This window comes from Bufo gargarizans, chromosome 4 (assembly GCF_014858855.1).
Source record: "Bufo gargarizans isolate SCDJY-AF-19 chromosome 4, ASM1485885v1, whole genome shotgun sequence".
NCBI lineage: Eukaryota > Metazoa > Chordata > Amphibia > Anura > Bufonidae > Bufo > Bufo gargarizans.
This window is the reverse complement of record NC_058083.1, coordinates 295,968,369-295,987,859: the sequence shown is the minus strand read 5'-3', so window position 1 is coordinate 295,987,859 and position 19,491 is coordinate 295,968,369. Positions and strand designations below refer to the sequence as shown.

At 41.2% G+C, this 19,491-nt stretch overlaps 1 protein-coding gene across 1 annotated transcript in view; it reads left to right on the top strand.

The window, feature by feature from the left end:
* The window catches only part of FRK (fyn related Src family tyrosine kinase), a 119,040-nt gene extending 100,076 nt beyond the window's left edge, over positions 1-18,964 (top strand). The window contains exons 6-8 of the mRNA XM_044290865.1: positions 6,218-6,399; positions 9,510-9,669; positions 14,661-18,964. Of these exons, the coding sequence (XP_044146800.1) occupies positions 6,218-6,399; positions 9,510-9,669; positions 14,661-14,875 (557 nt within the window). The 3' untranslated portion in view covers positions 14,876-18,964. The remainder of the gene's footprint in view (positions 1-6,217; positions 6,400-9,509; positions 9,670-14,660) is intronic.
* The last annotated feature ends 527 nt before the right edge of the window (positions 18,965-19,491 follow it).

Here is a 19,491-nt window from a genome sequence, read left to right as displayed (position 1 = left end):
TGAAAAACGCATCAAAACGCATTGCACCTGCGCAGAAAAAACTGAACGCAATCTTAGACAAAACTGACTGAACTTTCTTGAAAAATGGTGCGAGTTTCACTGAATGCACCCTGAACGCATCTGGAGCCAACCCGTATCATTTGTGTGAAAGGGGCCAGCCATTCCCGTATTGATGACCGCATGTGCGGATCAGCAATAAATGGGCACCCTTCCGTGTGCATTCCGCATCACGGATGCGGACCTATTCACTTTAATGGGTCCGCAAATCCAGAGATGCAGAAGGGTGCGAAACGGAATCACGGAACAGAACACTATGTAAGCGCTACGCAGGGCTTCCGTGGGGTTCCATTCCACACTTCCATTCGACCAAAAGATAGAACATGTCCTTTTTGCAGAATTGTGCTTTCCTGGGTAATATACCCGGAGAGGCGAACATGACATCACACTACACTGTATGTACAGTATGACCCCTGCTGTAGCATAGGCACCCATTCTATGTATTGCTGCAGGGCTGACATCGACTGTAGTCTGTCCCCATGGTCTGAGCCCCTGGTAACCAGTCGAGTAGCTAGAAATGACTGGGCCCCACAGCAAATTTTTAAACGGGCAGGCAGGCGTCATACAGTGGCATTTGATTCTTTAACATACATGTGTTTTTACTGGACTATGACGTATACAATACAAAAATGCAGTACTCCACGGTCTTGTATTCTGCACAATCCGGTAAAAAGAATTTTTTTTTTTTTTTTTTTTTTTTTTTTTTTTTACAATGAAACTCTATGGTGAACGGATGTCACTGTCATGGCATCAGTATGAGGCATCCGAATATGTTTTTTTGTATACGTTAAACGGATGGGAAAAACGTGATGTGAACCCAGCCTTAAAGGGGTTGTCTGGGTTCAGAGCTGAACCCGGACAGCCCTCCATTTTCACCCAGGCAGCGCCCCTGACATGAGCATCGCAGCAGTTCATGCTCTGATGCTCTCCTTTGCCCTGCGCTAAATTGTGCAGGGCAGAGGCATTTTTTGGAGATCTGGTGACGTACCGGGGCTCTTCATGGGGCTGCCAGGAACCCCGGTGACGTCACTGGCACTGATGGGCTGGACTTAGCTCTGCCCTAGCCAGTAAAACGGCTAGGGCAGAGCGAAAGCCCGCCCCTCAGAGCCGGTGACGTCACCGAACACACTGCCGGGCGGAAACAAAAGAGCCCGTGCCCTGCGCGATTTAGCACAGAGCAAAGGAGTGCATCGGAGCATAAGATGCTCCGATGCTAGCCTCAGGGGGGCTGTCTGGGTGAAAATAAGGATATGTCCGGGTTCAGCTCTGAACCCGGACAACCCCTTTAAATGTTGGACAAAAATGTGATGTGAACTAGTGGTGCATTGTACAGTTGTGGAAAAAAAACATACTCGCCTGCTCCACGCCGCTCCGTGATCTTCCAGTCCCCATTCTGGCCTCATACTGGTGTCCCCAAGCTGCACATGGGCGCCCAGAGGAGTGTGGCATCAGATGGATAGGGGGCCTAGAGGGCAGGGCATCAGATAAGTAGGGGGCCCACAGGACAGAACTGGGGGGGGGGGGGCTTCTGAAAGGACAGCAGATGAATGCAGCTGGGGAGGCTACATGAGATGCAGGACAGCTAGGGTTGACAGGCATAAGCCTGGAATGTATGGGCTCCCGATAGTGACACAGCATCTTCATTCTGCAGCACTTCCAGTGTCACTATTCAGTCTCCCCTCTCCCTCCTATTACTGCCGACTACAGAGCAGTCTCTGTAGCAGGAGCTGGGCTGTACTAATAGTTAGGAGAGGGAGGGGAGACAGGATCTCCCTGTAGCACACTGTCCTGAGCCCTGGCTGCACTATTAAGCAGCCAGGCTCCTCTATTAATGGTCTGTGCTGATGGGCGGGGCTTAGCTCCCTGCTCTGCTCCGAGGATATTCCAAGCAGCAGTGAAGTGAGTGTAGAGGGGGTGTGGCCAGTCTGTTTACTACTGCTCCGGGCCCCTTGTCAGCCCGGGCCCCGAAGCAGCTGCTTCCCCTGCTTCCCTGGTAGGTACGCCACTGCTCCTTGTCATAAGAGAAATAGTTATGGGTGAGGATGAATTTGTTCCGTTGTAGTACAGACTCTGAGACAATCCCATTCGTCTCCAGGTATACTCGACAAACAGTTAATCCATCATCGTGTGGGATATTTGAATACAAGGATTTCACCTCCATGGTGGCCAAGATTGTGTCTTTAGGGAGGGGACCTATGGTTGACAGTTTGTTCAATAAGTCAGTTATATCCTGTAGATAACTTGTGTTCCTCACTTATGGTTTGAGGATACCAAATCTATCTATCCAACCTGAGATCTTTTCAGTGAGGGTTCCCACAGCTGAAATGATTGGTCTCCCTGGATTTCCTGCTTTGTGTATTTTGGGAAGCATGTAGAATACTCTGATCTTGGGATTCTCAGGTACCAAGTCTAAGTTGCGTGGATTCTGATGACATTTTTTAACTCTCGCAAATATTTCAGAGTTGGGTCTCCCTCCATTTTGATGTAGTATCATGTGTCTGTGAGTTGTCGGCGTGCTTGTTCTACATGGTCCAAAATGTTCAAAAGGACTAGAGCGCCACCTTTATCTACAGGTTTTATGGTGATTCCTTTGTTGTTTTTTAAGGTTTGAATCACCCTCCTTTCCTGTATGCTGATGTTGAATGTTTTTTTTATATGTTTGTCCAGTATTGCAGACTGTACAACATTTCTAAAGGAGTGAATGTACTGGTCCAAAATGGTACTGCGGCTAGGGGGAGGGGTCCAGTCAGACAGTTTTTTTGTCCACCAGGGCCAATTGTGTTTGGCTATTTGAGAATTCTCTCTCCTGTTTGTCATGGAAGAACTCTTTTAGTCTTAATCTTCTAAAATTATCCTCCATGTCACTACAGAGTTCTGTTTTGTCAAGTCTTTTGGTAGGGCAGAATGAGAGTCCCCTGGAGAGCACCTTGAGTTCCACATTATTCGGTTTGTTGATGACAGATTAATGACACAGCTGACTTTACCAGGTTCCTGATCAATGATCTGATCCATCCTGTCAGCTTTGGCTTGTACTCGATTGGTGTGTGAATACTGCACCACTCTAAGTCGAAGTCTGTGAAGTTTCTTTTTCTTGTTGTCTATCATATACAGGTCCTTCTCAAAAAATTAGCATATTGTGATAAAGTTCATTATTTTCTGTAATGTACTGATAAACATTAGACTTTCATATATTTTAGATTCATTACACACAACTGAAGTAGTTCAAGCCTTTTATTGTTTTAATATTGATGATTTTGGCACACAGCTCATGAAAAACCAAATTTCCTATCTAAAAAAATTAGCATATCATGAAAAGGTTCTCTAAACAAGTCATTAACCTAATCATCTGAATCAACTAATTAACTCTAAACACCTGCAAAAGATTCCTGAGGCTTTTAAAAACTCCCAGCCTGCTTCATTACTCAAAACCGCAATCATGGGTAAGACTGCCGACCTGACTGCTGTCCAGAAGGCCATCATTGACACCCTCAAGCAAGAGGGTAAGACACAGAAAGAAATTTCTGAACGAATAGGCTGTTCCCAGAGTGCTGTATCAAGGCACCTCAGTGGGAAGTCTGTGGGAAGGAAAAAGTGTGGCAGAAAACGCTGCACAACGAGAAGAGGTGACCGGACCCTGAGGAAGATTGTGGAGAAGGACCGATTCCAGACCTTGGGGGACCTGCGGAAGCAGTGGACTGAGTCTGGAGTAGAAACATCCAGAGCCACCGTGTACAGGCATGTGCAGGAAATGGGCTACAGGTGCCGCATTCCCCAGGTCAAGCCACTTTTGAACCAGAAACAGCGGCAGAAGCGCCTGACCTGGGCTACAGAGAAGCAGCACTGGACTGTTGCTCAGTGGTCCAAAGTACTTTTTTTCGGATGAAAGCAAATTTTGCATGTCATTCGGAAATCAAGGTGCCAGAGTCTGGAGGAAGACTGGGGAGAGGGAAATGCCAAAATGCCTGAAGTCCAGTGTCAAGTACCCACAGTCAGTGATGGTCTGGGGTGCCATGTCAGCTGCTGGTGTTGGTCCACTGTGTTTTATCAAGGGCAGGGTCAATGCAGCTAGCTATCAGGAGATTTTGGAGCACTTCATGCTTCCATCTGCTGAAAAGCTTTATGATGATGAAGATTTCATTTTTCAGCACGACCTGGCACCTGCTCACAGTGCCAAAAACCACTGGTAAATGGTTTACTGACCATGGTATTACTGTGCTCAATTGGCCTGCGAACTCTCCTGACCTGAACCCCATAGAGAATCTGTGGGATATTGGGAAGAGAAAGTTGAGAGACGCAAGACCCAACACTCTGGATGAGCTTAAGGCCACTATGGAAGCATCCTGGGCCTCCATAACACCTCAGCAGTGCCACAGGCTGATTGCCTCCATGCCACGCCGCATTGAAGCAGTCATTTCTGCAAAAGGGTTGCCGACCAAGTATTGAGTGCATAACTGAACATAATTATTTGAAGGTTGACTTTTTTTGTATTAAAAACACTTTTCTTTTATTGGTCGGATGAAATATGCTAATTTTTTTAGATAGGAATTTTGGGTTTTCATGAGCTGTATGCCAAAATCATCAATATTAAAACAATAAAAGGCTTGAACTACTTCAGTTGGTGTGTAATGAATCTAAAATATATGAAAGTCTAATGTTTATCAGTACATTACAGAAAATAATGAACTTTATCACAATATGCTAATTTTTTTAGAAGGACCTGTATAGTTGCAGTATTCTGTAGTATTTTTGCATTCCCAGGACCAAATGTCTTGGCATGCTGAAGCATTAAGATTTCCCTTCACTGGAACTAATGAGCCTAAGCCAACCACTTAAAAACAACGCCATGGCATTATCCCTTCTCAACTAAATGTTACTGTTGGCTCATGGCAGTCAAGATGGAAAAGTTCTCCTGGCATACACCAAACTCTGACTTGTCCATCAGACAGCCAGATAGAGAAGAGTGATTAGTCACTCCACAGAACACGTTTCCACTGCTCCAGAGTCCAGAGTTGGCGGGCTTTACACCACTCCATCTGACACTTGTTCTTGGTGATGTAAGGCTTGCATGCAGCTGATGGCCATGGAAACCCATGCTATGAAATGCCTAGCTGATGTTAATAATAGAGGAGGTTTGGAACTTAGGCGACTTTTATACACTATGCATTTGGCGACCCTTCTCTTTTAACTTTTCATGGTCTGCCACTCAGTGGCTGAGTTGCTGCGGTTCTTAAACACTTGCAATAATACCACTCACAGTTGATCATGCAATATCTAGGGGCTGGACTTAATATACTTGCAGCAATGGGAATGAATGCAACTCCCACATTCAATGATTAAGAGGTGTCTACTGCTACTTTTGTCTATATAGTGTTTATATAATGAAAGTTCTGCAAAAAGTCTCTTTGTCCCTGATCTCCCAGTGCAGATAACCACCTGCACAAAGAACTAGAAGTACAGTATATACTACATTCGATACTGAAGAGACCATTTGACATCTAAACGACTCTGTGTTCACATACATACAAATGATGTGGTGAGAAGTTTTATAACCTTTTATTATTCTACAGAAAGAGATCTGGGGCATTGATTTTATTTGCAGTTATTTTTTTCCTGGGCTTCTGGGTGTTAGGCTCATTGCAGATGAGAATGGCATCACTTAACTCCTGTTTGGTATTCCAAAATGGAATATATAAGTTAGAGAGAGGACAGTGGGTCTCTGCTTGGAAATTTATGGAAGATTTAAAATGCTAGGCTGCTAACACAACACCCATAATCTACAATGGACATCTCTTTTCTGTCTGAAGTTCTGACAGGGGAGAAGGACACCTGGAACTGGTATATACTTTCAATATACTATAAATGTATTAGCTCATAATACCTTCTTGAGTTCTATTGCGACCCTTGGGAAAGGTTAAATGTGACAATGTGACCCTCAGATCAGAAAAGGTTGTGCATGCCGGATATAGCCCACAGCACACATATCACTCAGATGAATCTATAATGTAGTCATCGGCTTGAGGCAAAAGAGGTTATTTTATTGATTGCATAACAGAAAATAAATGCTAGTTTTAGCTGAAGGCTGTGTTTTACATGATAAAATGTTTTACTTGTTAGCCTGTGGTGTAGTATTCATCATTTTATATTTAATGCTTCATTTCAGATGATAATGGTGAGACAATCAAGGTACCCCAACAGTTAGACATAGGTGCACAAGTGGCCTCAGGAATGGCATATCTGGAAAGTCAAAACTTCATCCACAGAGATCTAGCAGCTAGAAATGTACTTGTTGGGGATTATGGTATATATAAAGTAGCTGATTTTGGACTTGCCAGAGTTTTTAAGGTAAAGCTGTCAATTTTGAGATGCTCTGTTTCTTCATAGCTGCGATATTTTATGCTTACTTTGCTCCACGATAATGTGTAATTGACATGATATAATTTTTCTTTATGGCATGTGTTAATACCATATCAGTGCATAATGTCATCTTTAAATGCTTTTCATAGATTATTCTGTATGTCCTTATTAAAAGAGGACCTGTTACTACTCCTGATATTCTATTTTTAGTAAATATTTATATCTCCCAAAATGTAATAACTATAACATCTTGTTTTAGAACTCTGTAAGAGCCATTGGTTTTTATTCGTTCTAGACTTTTATGAATAGATTGACCATTGGGGTGTTACAAGTTGGGACTATGTTCTTACAAACTGACACGGTCCAATAAGTGCTGACAATGGCAGAGGATGTAAGGATATACCCTTTGACAAGAAAATGCTAATTGACAATATTTTTTAAATTGTATTATGGAGTTATATGGAGTTCTAGGTAAAGATGTTTCAGAATTGTTATTTCAGTAGAAACGCAAGTATTCACTGAAACAGACATGTCAGGAGAGATCCTCTTTAAGGGGTTTTCCCCAGATACAACACTTATCCCACATCCTCAGAATAGGGGATAAGTGCTTAAAGGGGTTATCCGAGTTAATAAAAAAAAAAACCTCTTAAAATCCACCAGGATATACATATAATTTGGTTAAGCTAGATTTCATCAAGTTAAAACCCATACTTACACCTTTTCATGGTTCTGTCATTGCTTTGTTTACATGCTGAGGGGGCGTATAACAACAAAGCCTGAGCTCGGCCTCATGAATATTTCTGGGCGTGAACAACCTGACCTTTCCCTCACCCTGCTCTGCACTTTGCAAAAAAAAAAATAATGCATTGGAAGAACGGATCCGTCTATCCGCTTGTCATGCGGATGGACGGATCCCTCTGGCAGTCTTTTTCAGAGTTTTCCCGGTTTGTGCATGCGCAGACAGGAAGGACGGATCCATCCTTCTGTTGTTTTGCAATGCTGGATCCGGTAGTCAGTTCCTTCGTTGGAGCTGCCTGCCAGATCTGCCGATCAGTGTGACAACTGACAGCATTTGTAGACGGATCCGGGTGCGGATCCATCTAGAAATGCATTGCAAGAACAGATCCGTTTATCCGCTTGCCATGTGGATGGACGGATCCCTCTGGCAGTCTTTTTCACAGTTTTCATGGTCTGATCATGCGCAGACCGGAAGGACGGATCCATCCTTCAGTTGTTTTGCAACGCCGGATCCGCAAGGCAGTTCCGTCGTCGGAGCTGCGTGCCTGCTGGATCCGCCGATCAGTGTGACAACTAACAGCATTTGTAGACGGATCCAGGTGCGGATCCGTCTAGAAATGCATTGCAATAACGGATCCGTCTATCCGCTTGTCATGCGGATGGACGGATCCCTCTGTCAGTCTTTTTCACAGTATTCCCGGTTTGTGCATGCGCAGACCGGAAGGACGGATCCGTTCTTCAGTTGTTTTGCAACGCCAGATCCGCAAGGCAGCTCCGTCGTCGGAGCTGCGTGCCTGCTGGATCCGCCGATCAGTGTGACAACTAAGGCTACTTTCACATTTGCGTTCAGGGCTCCGCTTGTGAGCTCCGTTTAAAGGCTCTCACAAGCGGCCCCGAACGCTTCCGTCCAGCCCTAATGCATTGGATGCCGATCCACTCAGAATGCATCAGTCTGGCGGCGTTTGGGATCCGCCCCGCTCAGCAGGCGGACACCTGAACGCTGCTTGCAGCGTTCGGGTGTCCGCCTGGCCGTGCGGAGGCAAACGGATCCGTCCAGAGTTACAATGTAAGTCAATGGGGACAGATCCGTTTGAAGGTGACACAATATGGTGCAATTTTCAAACTGATCCGTCCCCCATTGACTTTCAATGTAAAGTCTGGACGGATCCGTCTGCGGCTACTTTCACACTTAGAATTTATTTTACAATATAATGCAGACGGATCCGTTTTGAACGGATCCCATCGTCTGCATTATATGAGCGGATCCGTCTCAGACGGATCCGTTCTGAATGCAAGTGTGAAAGTAGCCTAACAGAATTTGTAGACGGATCCAGGTGCGGATCCGTCTAGAAATGCATTGCAATAACGGATCCGTCCAGCGGCACGGCCAAATAGCGGCAGGGCGGATCCGACAGGGTGAACAGCCTGTCGGATACGTCCTGCCGCTAGTGTGAAAATATCATTAGCATTATCTGTATCTAAGCAATATCTATATTATTCAAATATATATTCAATATGGATATTGCTTAGATAAATACATATATTGGTGGCAGATAGGGATTTTATATAGCTGAATAATGATGATGATGATGGCCAATTATTTATTTATATTTCCCAGGGGGTGTTCAATTTGTATTAGTTGGGGAGGGGAGGACAGGGCTGTAATAACGATCCCCAGATGCAGAGGGGAACGTTTACAAACTGCCACCTCTAGCCCCAGTGAATGCAGGAGGGAATAACATACCCTGCTGCCGGAGAAGAGATCGCCTCGGCTCTGGTATGTACTGCGCATGAGCGATCGCATAGCAGAGCCGAGGCAGTGTGAGAAGAGCTGGAGAGGGGCGGGCACCAGAGGCTCTGACGTCTCGTTTACAGAGCCTGGCCACTCCCTCAAGCAGGGAGAAGCCTGTAAACGAGACGTCAGCACCAGAGCAGACTTACTGACGTCGGGGGTCACATGACCCAGAACTGAACTGGCCAAATAGTGATAGATAGGTTATGAAAGTGATTTTAATAAACTTTCACTGGACTACAATAAAAGCAATTAGAATAGATTTATTTAAGTCGGATAACCCCTTTAATAGGCAGCAGTCTGACTGCTAGGACTTCTGGCATGCACACGCATGGAGCGTTGGTAGCACTTTCTGTTGAACTCCATTCAACTGTATGAGGTGGTTGAACATAGCTGGGCACAGCATTTGGCAGTCCAGCAGTCCCATAGAGTTTAATAGAGCGGCAGCAGACATCCGCCAACCATGCTCCACTTTAACAGGTTGATCCTAGGAAATGCCCTTTAACGCTATACTCTAGAAATCCCAGACTTCATATAACATGTCAAGAATTCTTGATTTCTTTTTAAGGAAGATGATGTTTACCAGGCCAAAAAAGACACAAAACTTCCTCTGAAATGGACGGCGCCAGAAGCAATCCGAAGCAACACATTCAGTGTTAAGTCTGATGTATGGGCATTTGGTATTCTTCTTTTTGAAATAACAACGTATGGGAAAACGCCATATCCAGGTAAGATCTTCCTTAATTGTTACCTTAACATTTCTGATGCTGATTCTGATCACTCACACAATTTTTTTGTAAGCTGCAGTTTTTGTGCCAGTTTTGATGCAGTTTTTAAGACAAAGCCAGATGTGGATTCAAAAGGAATGGGAAATATGAATCAAGGATCCATTTCTGCCTTTGGCTCAAAAAAACACTTTTTTTTTCCATGGTTGGGTGAAACAACCATGACACTTGTCATAACTAGAGATGAGCGAATCAAATCTGACAAAGTGGAATTCGATCCGAATTTCAGGACAAATTAGATTCGCACCGATGCCGAATTTCCTCACGCTTCGTGGTAACAAATCACATTTTTTCCTAAAATGGCTGCGGCACATGTGAGGACATGGAGAAAGGAACTCTGGGAAGGCGGGGCACCCAAATTGACTGGGCACCCAAATTGCCATTATACAGCTCCGTAATTCCAGAAAACCGTTCTTGTTATTAGGGTGTTACAGCAATTAACAGTGTTTATTACGTGTGAGGACATGGAGAAAGGAACTCTGGGAAGGTGGTATCACCCATAATGACATGCGTGCAGCCAATCAGCAGCCAGCCATCCCTGTGATGTCACAGTCCTATAAATAGCCTCAGCCATCTTGGATTCTGCCATTTACCAGTGTACTTAGTGCAAGGAGAGATGTCAGCAGGCGCTAGGGACAGTGTTAGAAAAAACTTCATTGTGCTAAAAGATACGATTTACAAGAGCAGGGAAAGATTATTCAAGGTGTATGGAAAGGATAGGGAGGAATCATCACAGCATTTATGTTGAACAAGGTTCAGTAGGGGAGATTACAGCCTGGGTAATAGGAACAATCCTATTACACCTTGCTGCACTGACTGGGCACCCAAATTGCCATTATACAGCTCTGTAATTCTAGAAAACCGTTCTTGTTATTAGGGTGTTACAGCAATTAACAGGGTTTATTACAAGGAAATATTTCTACATCTTATTAACCCTTGAGCGGTGCAGTTATATGTTCTAAAGCATTTTTTGGCTTGTATTAGTGGGAAAAAAGGGCTTATTAACCATTGTGTGGTGAAGTGAGAAAATTACAGCCCTTTTTGTTGTGTATTAGTGGCAAAAGAAAAATATATTTGCTGTTCAGCGGTGCAGTTATAAGTTATAAAGCCCTTTTTGCCATGTATTAGTGGCACCCAAAAATATATATTTGCCGTTCAGCGGTGCAGTTATATGTTTTAAAGCCTTCTGTAATTTGTATTAGTGGCAAAAGTAAAATATACTTGCCTTTCAGCTGTGCAGTTATAGGTTCTAAAGCCTTCTGTGGCATGTATTAGTGGCAAAAGTAAAATATATTTGCCTCTCAGCTGTGCAGTTATAGGTTCTAAAGCCTTCTGTGGCATGTATTAGTGGCAAAAGTTAAATATATTTGCCGTTCAGCGGTGCAGTTATATGTTCTAAAGCCTTCTGTGGCGTGTATTAGTGGCAAAAGTAAAATATATTTGCCGTTCAGCGGTGCAGTTATATATTGTAAATCCCTTTTTGCCATGTATTAGTGGCAATTTTTTTTTATATTTGCCGTTCATCGGTGCAGTTATAATGTTGTAAAGCCCTTTTTGCCGTGTATTAGTGGCACCAAAAAATATATATTTGCCGTTCAGTGGTGCAGTTATATGTTGTAAAGCCCTTTTTGCCGTGTATTAGTAGCACACAAAATATATATTTGCCGTTCAGCGGTGCAGTTACATGTTGTAAAGCCGTTTTTGCTGTGTATTAGTGGCAAAAGAAAAATATATTTGCTGTTCAGCTGTGCAGTTACATGCCACAGAAGGCTTTAGAACATATAACTTCACGGCTGAACGGCAAATATATTTTTCTTTTGCCACTAATGCATGCCACAGAAGGTTTTAGAACATATATTAGTGGCAAAAATAAAATATATTTGTCGTTCAGCAGTGCAGTTATACATTCTAAAGCCCTTTTTGTGTGTAAATGACATTTTCTTTTTTTGGGACGTTAGAAGGCTTAGAAGTTTAGAAGCAAATCTTAAAATTTTTAAGAAAATTTCCAAAACCCAATTTTTAAGGACCAGTTCAGGTCTAAAATCACTTTGTGAGGCTTACATAGAGACCACCCATAAATGGCCCCCATTTTAAAAACTAAATCTATCAAGGTATTCAAAACTGATTTTACAAACTTTGTTAACCTTTTAGGTGTTCCACAAGAATTAAAGGAAAATGGAGAGGAAAGTTCAGAATTTCACTTTTTTGGCAGATTTTCCATTTGAATCCATTTTTTCCAGTAACAAAACAAGGGTTAGCAGCCAAACAAAACTCAATATTTATTTCCCTGATTCTGTAATTTAGAGAAACACCCCAAATGTGGTTGTAAACTGCTGTACGGGCACATGGCAGGGCACAGAGGGAAAGAAACACCATATGGTTTTTGGAGGGCAGATTTCACTGGGATAATTTTAAGTTATCATGTCACATTTGAAAAACCCCTGATGCACCCCTAGAGTAGAAACTCCAAAAAAGTGACCCCATTTTGGAAACTACAGGATAAGGTGGCACTTTTGGTTGGTACTATTTTAGGGTACATATGATTTTTGGTTGCTCTATATTACACTTTTTGTAAAGTAACAAAAAATAGCTGTTTTGGCACCGTTTTCATTTTCAGTTTTTTTTTTTATATTGTTTTACAATGTTCATCTGACAGGTTAGATCATGTGCTATTTTTATAGAGCAGGTTGTTACGGACGCGACAATACCAAATATGAAAAAAAATATTCTTTAGTGTCTCCATATTCTGAGTGCCATAGCTTTTTTATTTTTTGGGCGATTGTCTTATGTAGGGTCTCATTTTTTGCGCGATGAGATGATGGTTTTATTGGTACTATTTTATGGTGCATATGACTTTTTGATTGCTTAGCATTACACTTTTTGTGATATGAGGTGACAAAAAAAATGGCTTTTTTTAAAGTTTTCTTTCTATATTTTTTAAGGTTTTCACCTGAGGGGTTAGGTAATGTGATATTTTTATACAGCAGGTTGTTACGGATGCGGCAATACCTAATATGTCTACTTTTGTAAATTATTTAAGTTTTACACAATAAATGCATTTTTGAAACAAAATAATTATGTTTTAGTGTCTCCATATTCTAAGTGCCATAGCTTTTTTATTTTTTGGGCGACTGTCTTATGTAGGGTCTCATTTTTTGTGGGATGAGATGATGGTTTGATTGGTACTATTTTATGGTGCGTACAACTTTTTGATCGCTTGGTATTACACTTTTTGTAATGTAAAGTGACAAAAAATGGCTTTTTCAACACAGTTTTTATGTTTTATTTTTTTACGGTGTTCACCTAAAGGGTTAGGTCATGTGATATTTTAATAGATCTGGTAAAAAAAAAAATTATTATGAAAAACACTTTTTTTTTACCCGATGGAGATGCGGAGGACACCCGTACCCTCTGCAAACCCTCTGCATGCCGCGGTCAGCTTTGACCGAGGCATACAAGGGGTTAATACACTGGCATCTGTGTCTTCACCGATGGCAGAGTATGCAGCAGGGACCCGGCTGTCAGTGACTGCACAAGCTCCTGCACCCGCCCGATCAGCTCGCTGTACATATACTTCCCTGGTCTTAAGTCACGTCCAGCTGTGACGTACATGTACGGTAAGGGTCCTTAAGGAGTTAAGGCAAGTTTCACATATGCGGTACTGCCTTCCAGCAGGCTGTTCAGGCATAGAGTGCTAGGAATTGACCAGACAAAAACCGCAGCACACAGTGGTTTCTGTCTGGTGATTCTCTGCATATTTCCAGGTTATGGCCAGATCTCCGCCACACCCCATTATAATTAATGAGGCCGACAGGCATTCTGGTAGCCGGATCCAGAGAACTCTGGCAGGCTATTCTCAGCTGGAACAGACTGCAAATGTGAAACTAGCCTAAAAACACCACAATAATCCTTTTTCATGGCAGATGTTTCTTCTCTGTCTAATAATCTCTAAAATGGTGACTACCATTTTAAGCAATTTGTGTGGGACGATTAACAAATGTTTTGTATTCTACTATTATGAATTTTTTAGGAAACTTGTAACAGTTTGTTTATCTCTAATCTCTTCCATTCACTTTTTAAGACCCATTTTGGGTTATTCATTCCTTCTACATCCTGGCGATATAAGTCACTTTATACTAGATTTCTATCCCCATATGTGAGGATCTTGATTCCATAAACCTATTTATAACATGTATAACATGTACATAAGCGTACAATCATTTCACAATGATATACATAGTTGGTGATTTATCAGAACTGCAAAGTTAGAAATGTCTTAGAAGGAAAAACCAAGCATACTTTATTTATAAGAACATTTCTTGCCACATAATATAGTAGAGGGAGCAAAAATACTATAGAAATATAAAGTGATTCCAACTAATGTTCTTGAGGTATTTTTTCTCTTAGATGATGACTATGTTATGCCTATGTTAAGGCAATCATATGAAGAGTGTAAATGAATAGAATAAATCAGAAATACCGTAGGGTTGATTGCCTATAAGGAGGAAATGTTTAGCATTGTCATCCTTCTGCATGAATGTTATTAACTTGTGGCTCATAAAAAATCCTAAGCAAAACAAAAAGAGCAGACGATGATGCCATCACATTTTCATTTAATTGAAATTATCCATCTATTATTAAAATAAAACAAAACATTCCTAACATACTGCAGTAAATTTCACTTTCATTTGAAATTCTTTAATAAGAAACGCAGCATGCAGAGAGCAATTACAAATATGGTTTACCTGCCGTTTCACCAGCTGAGCAATTTCATGTTTCTTAATTGCTGATCAAGGTCTCGTTCCTTTAACTGAAAAGACAAGGTCATCGTGTACTTAAAGGAATCCCGCGGCGCACATTGATAGAAATGATTCCCTTATGTAAATTCTAAAATTACATGGATTATTTCTAACACTTTTTATTCTCTTCTGCAGGCATGAATGGAAGACAGGCATTCGAAAAAATTGAACAAGGCTACCGGATTCCTAAACCTTTCAACTGTCCCCAGGACCTTTATAACATCATGATGGAATGTTGGAATGCAAATCCAGAAAACCGGCCAACCTTTGAAACCTTACAGTGGATGCTTGAAGATTATTTTGAAACTGAAGATTCAGCTTATCATGATTCAAATTCATTTGCTAGTTAGAATTTAGATAGATGGACCAGCCATGAGACTCGATTTATATGTTTTTAATCACTTGAGTCATCGATACTGGAAAGGAACACAAAATATTTTCCTACTGAAGGACAATCAAAATTAGCAGCATTTCAATAAGTCATTAAACTTGGACATAACTACCTGAAGAAATTATTCACATGGCTTTAAAAGGTTTATGTGAAAAAAATAGCACTTTCATAGAAGATAAGCACTCCGGAGGCATAATGTAGGCATTTAGCGTTTACAAAGAGTTCAAGAAAATGTGACCTTTCTATCATGGTGTTGGTGGCACTCTGTCATCATTCTGTCATTTTGTGTGTTGGGATATATAATCTTAAGAAAGGTGGCTGGTCTCAGAGCATGGGGCATTAGTGTAACACACCTATTTCATGTTTGAAACAACTTCCTAACTTTCTACTTCTTGAAAATTATTTTTAGCATAAATATTCACAGAGAACAAGTGAGCATGAAAATGCTACAATCTAAAGGTGGCCATACACAAGCCTTAGATAAAAGGCTGAACCCTCCTACGTAGGATGTTGGGGCAAAGAAAGAATATTTGTTCTTGTGGCTGATATGCAATTGATGGAGCTGTCTGGCAGCTGCTTAGAATCTTCTCTCCACAGAGAGAAAATGACAGTTTTTTTTTTAGTTGGGAGGAAAAGCAGTTACCTGAACAAGTTATCTGGTACACTCCCTAGGGGTTCTATTCTAGACCGTACTAGGATGCTGATTCTCGGCCAACTTTGAACAGTTATGCAGATGAAAGGCTTTCTGGAGAGAGGCACAGAGTTGCACAATGAGAAGAAAGACCATTATTGGGTTGGAACAGGCTGATTTGAGGTGTAGAATCTAAGGAACCCTCTGTTCTTCACCTTTACTTCCTGCAAGAAGGTGTGACCCGTCAGATACCCAAGTGGTAGCCCATGGGAGAGTCCCTAATAGTCTGACAGCAGAAAGTGGGCTTGGCTAAAGAAGTAGTAAGGGTAGATTTGGTTTAGCAACATGTAGGTGACCATCAGCTTTGGAATCAGTGTCGGAAGGTTAGGTAGTCAGATCAAGTGAAGTCAGGTGGGCTGGGTCAAACACAAGAAATCACAGAAATGCAAACAGGAAAATACAGTAAGCCAGAAACTCACTAAAGAGTACTGGAAAATGTTGTGATCGAAGGCCCTAGAGGAGTGAAGTCAGATGCTGTAGCAAGTCCCGATCCTGTGGCTGGACCTGCACAACAGAGACAGAGATATGGGTGTAGACAGCCATGACGTCCTATCATCTTGTTGAAGTCACGGATATGGGTGGGCTGACATGCCTGATTCCGTTGAAGATGAAGCATCATGGCTGCTGACACTAATGTGTATGACCAATAACCAGCTTTACATGCTTGATTCTGAATTCTCATCTCTATATGTTTTTCAGCCAGTGGAGTCTTTAACTTGTTCATAAAGTAAATTTCTTGTTTTGACAGTTGTCTGATGTAGAAAACTTGCCAGACGTATTCCATATATATTACACTGGGAAATTATTTTAGCTAAATCTTGTATGGGATTATCTTCTTCAATGGCACTGTTGTTGGCCAATCCCCAGTTATTTCTATCAGTCAGTTTCTTTAAAAATGTGTTGCATATAGAAACTATTGTATATGTGTAAAAAACAAAACAAAACAAAAAAACATTTGCATAAGACTGCTGGGGCTATATATGGCAGTTACCAATTTTTAAAAGGATTTTCCAGAACTTAAATATTGATGTAAAAACTTTAAAACAGGTCATAAATATCCCATTGGTGAGGATCCAACTCCCAGCACCCATGACAATCAGCTTTTAAAACGTGCCACAGCACTTAGGTGAGTACTGAGACCTGTGGCCTGTGACGTCTTGTTCATCACTCACATGGAATTTCCGCTGTGAGATCCATTCAAGTGAATGTGATTTAGTTGCAATACCAAGCACAGCCACTATACAATGTACATTGCTATGATTGGTATACCATGAAGAGACCACAGTGCTTTTCCAAGCGTCATGCCCCTTCATACAGCTGATCAGTGGGCATGCTGGGAGTCGGACCCCGACTAATTTGATATTGCTGATGTAGGTTACCAGTACCAGAAACCCCTTTAATAACTACATAATTGGCATGAATATTTCCGTTTCTTGTATCATTTTATTAACTTTGCCATAGGACACCATATTACCTGATTGGTTGTTTAATATCATTAAACCAGTTCTGGGTTGTGTTGGTATTTTTATAGCTACTGGACACTGGTAAACCACTAATAGCTTCCATTACATTGTTCCTAGGGATAGTCATCAGCTTGAGGCTGATTTGTCATGCAGAATTATATTTACTATAGTTCCTTGCTCCTACTTATCTTGATGTTATAATTGGCACTAACAAAGTGGCATATCTAGGATTTGTCACTACTGCACACTATTAAAGGGGTTATGTCATCTCAAACTTTGATGGCATATCACTAGGATATTCCGCCAAAGTCGGATAGGTGAAGGTCCCACCTGTGAGACTCACACCTTTTTGCAGAACGGGCCCCCAAAAGTGAATGAGCGTGTACCATGCATATGCAGCATGCTCTCCATTAATTTCCATGAGCACGCTTGGCTATTTTTGGTAGGCCTATTGAAATTAATGGAGAACACACTGCCCAAGTGCAGTCACCACTCTATTCTCTTCTATGGGACTGTCGGAGATAGCCAGTGCTCGGCTATTTTTGGCAGTCCCGTAGAAATGAATGGAGGTAGGCAACGCATGCGTGTCTGCCCTCCACTCACTTTGGGGGTCCTGTTCCGCAGATCGGTGCAGGTCACAGACGTGGGACTCGCATCTATATAGAATTGTTGGCATCTTCTAGCAACATGCCACCAATGCCTAAAATAGGGCAAACCCTTTAAAAGATTTGATTCACTTACAATTAAAGTTGTAAATAGAGAGAGGTTGCAGTCTCTAATGCCTGTGGGGCACCTATCTGTTGCAGTCTATGGTAAAAACTGTCAGTAGATCGCACATTCAAGTCCCCTAAGGTGACTAAAAATTACAATACTAAAAGGATGATTTTTTTTATGTGTAAAAACCAAAAGATATAAAAAATTCAAATTGCTCTCCTTTCCCAATTTGACATATCAAACAATAATAAAACAAACATAACTGATATCTCAGTTTCTGAAAATGTACTATTATTTTCCTGTGCAGTGAATGCGATAACAGAAAAAAATGGCCAATTAGCTGTTTTTTGGTCACCTTACCCCTCAAATATTTGAAGTTAAAGTGTTAAAAAAGGTACTGATAAAAACTGCAGTTGTCCCCACAAAAAAAAAACACCGCTCTGTAGGTCCTGTATAACAAATGATGGCCATTAATTATGGCAATGCAAAGAAAAAATTGTTTTTTTTCAAAGGATTTTTTTAAAGTAGTAAACCATGATAAAAACTATATATATTTGGTATCATCGTAATCATACTGACCCAGAGAATAAGGTTGTCATGTCATTTTTACCATACAGTGAACATTGTAAAATTGAAACCCATGTACTTTGGAAGGCAGGGAGTTAAAAATGAAAAATAAAAATAGGGGTCCAGAAAGGGTTGAGGGGTTAACAAGATCATACATTTTATTTGCTTCCAGTTACTTTGGGGAGAGGGGGTCAGATTTACTGTATAACACAGGTGTGGGGTTGCCAAATTCAATATTTGTCCTGGGTGTAGAAAGGCCTATCTACAGCTCTGCCAACTATGACTAAGCAGGAAAGTGAGTGTGATGTGTGTGTGTGTGTGTATGAGTATATACTATTTGTTTAACATGACAAACTTTTATCTATACTTTCAGCGTTGAACCTATGATTTTATGTTTCTGATCTGCAAATAAAGCAATGTTAATATTCTAATATTCTTGTGGTTGTATTGTAGACTGTTCTTGAAGTGATGAGATTTATTGCTGCGCAGCAGGTCTGTGTTTGTGTCTTTTATGCATCTGTTCTACATTTACAAAGAAGGGAAACTGATTGCGAGTGCAGAAAACATGCACACAATTGCTTTGTTTTGACTTCAATTCTAGGAATCAATGCCATGTTGTAAAATAAAAGAACAGTTCTAGATTTGCTAGAATATTATCAGTTGCATTATTATATGCTCACTGTAGATCAGCATAACAAATTTAGCATGTAGTAATGATTTTTTTTTTTAACCAAGATACAAATGTAAAATAACTTTTGGTCCAACACACTGAAATTTTTCTGAAAGCATTAATTTAATATAATGTGCATTCAAAGAGGGAGTACTTCAAGTGTTAATATTTTGTAATATACATTCATTAAAGGAACACTAGAAATAAATGATAAAGGTAATGATAAGGAATAAATGATAAAAGTAATGATAAGGAATAAATGATAAAAGTAAAGAGGAGAAACTTGTCCACAATGTTTTTTAGTTTACAAGATTTTCTGCAATATAAATGCCGCAGAGATCATAGGAATCTCTTCTTCAACTGGTCCAATTTCAGTTAGGCCTCCTACACATGAACGTGTGCGCCCTGTGGCCGTGCCGCACGAACACCGACCATGGGGCAGCCGCAGCGGATTCACTTTAATGGGTCCG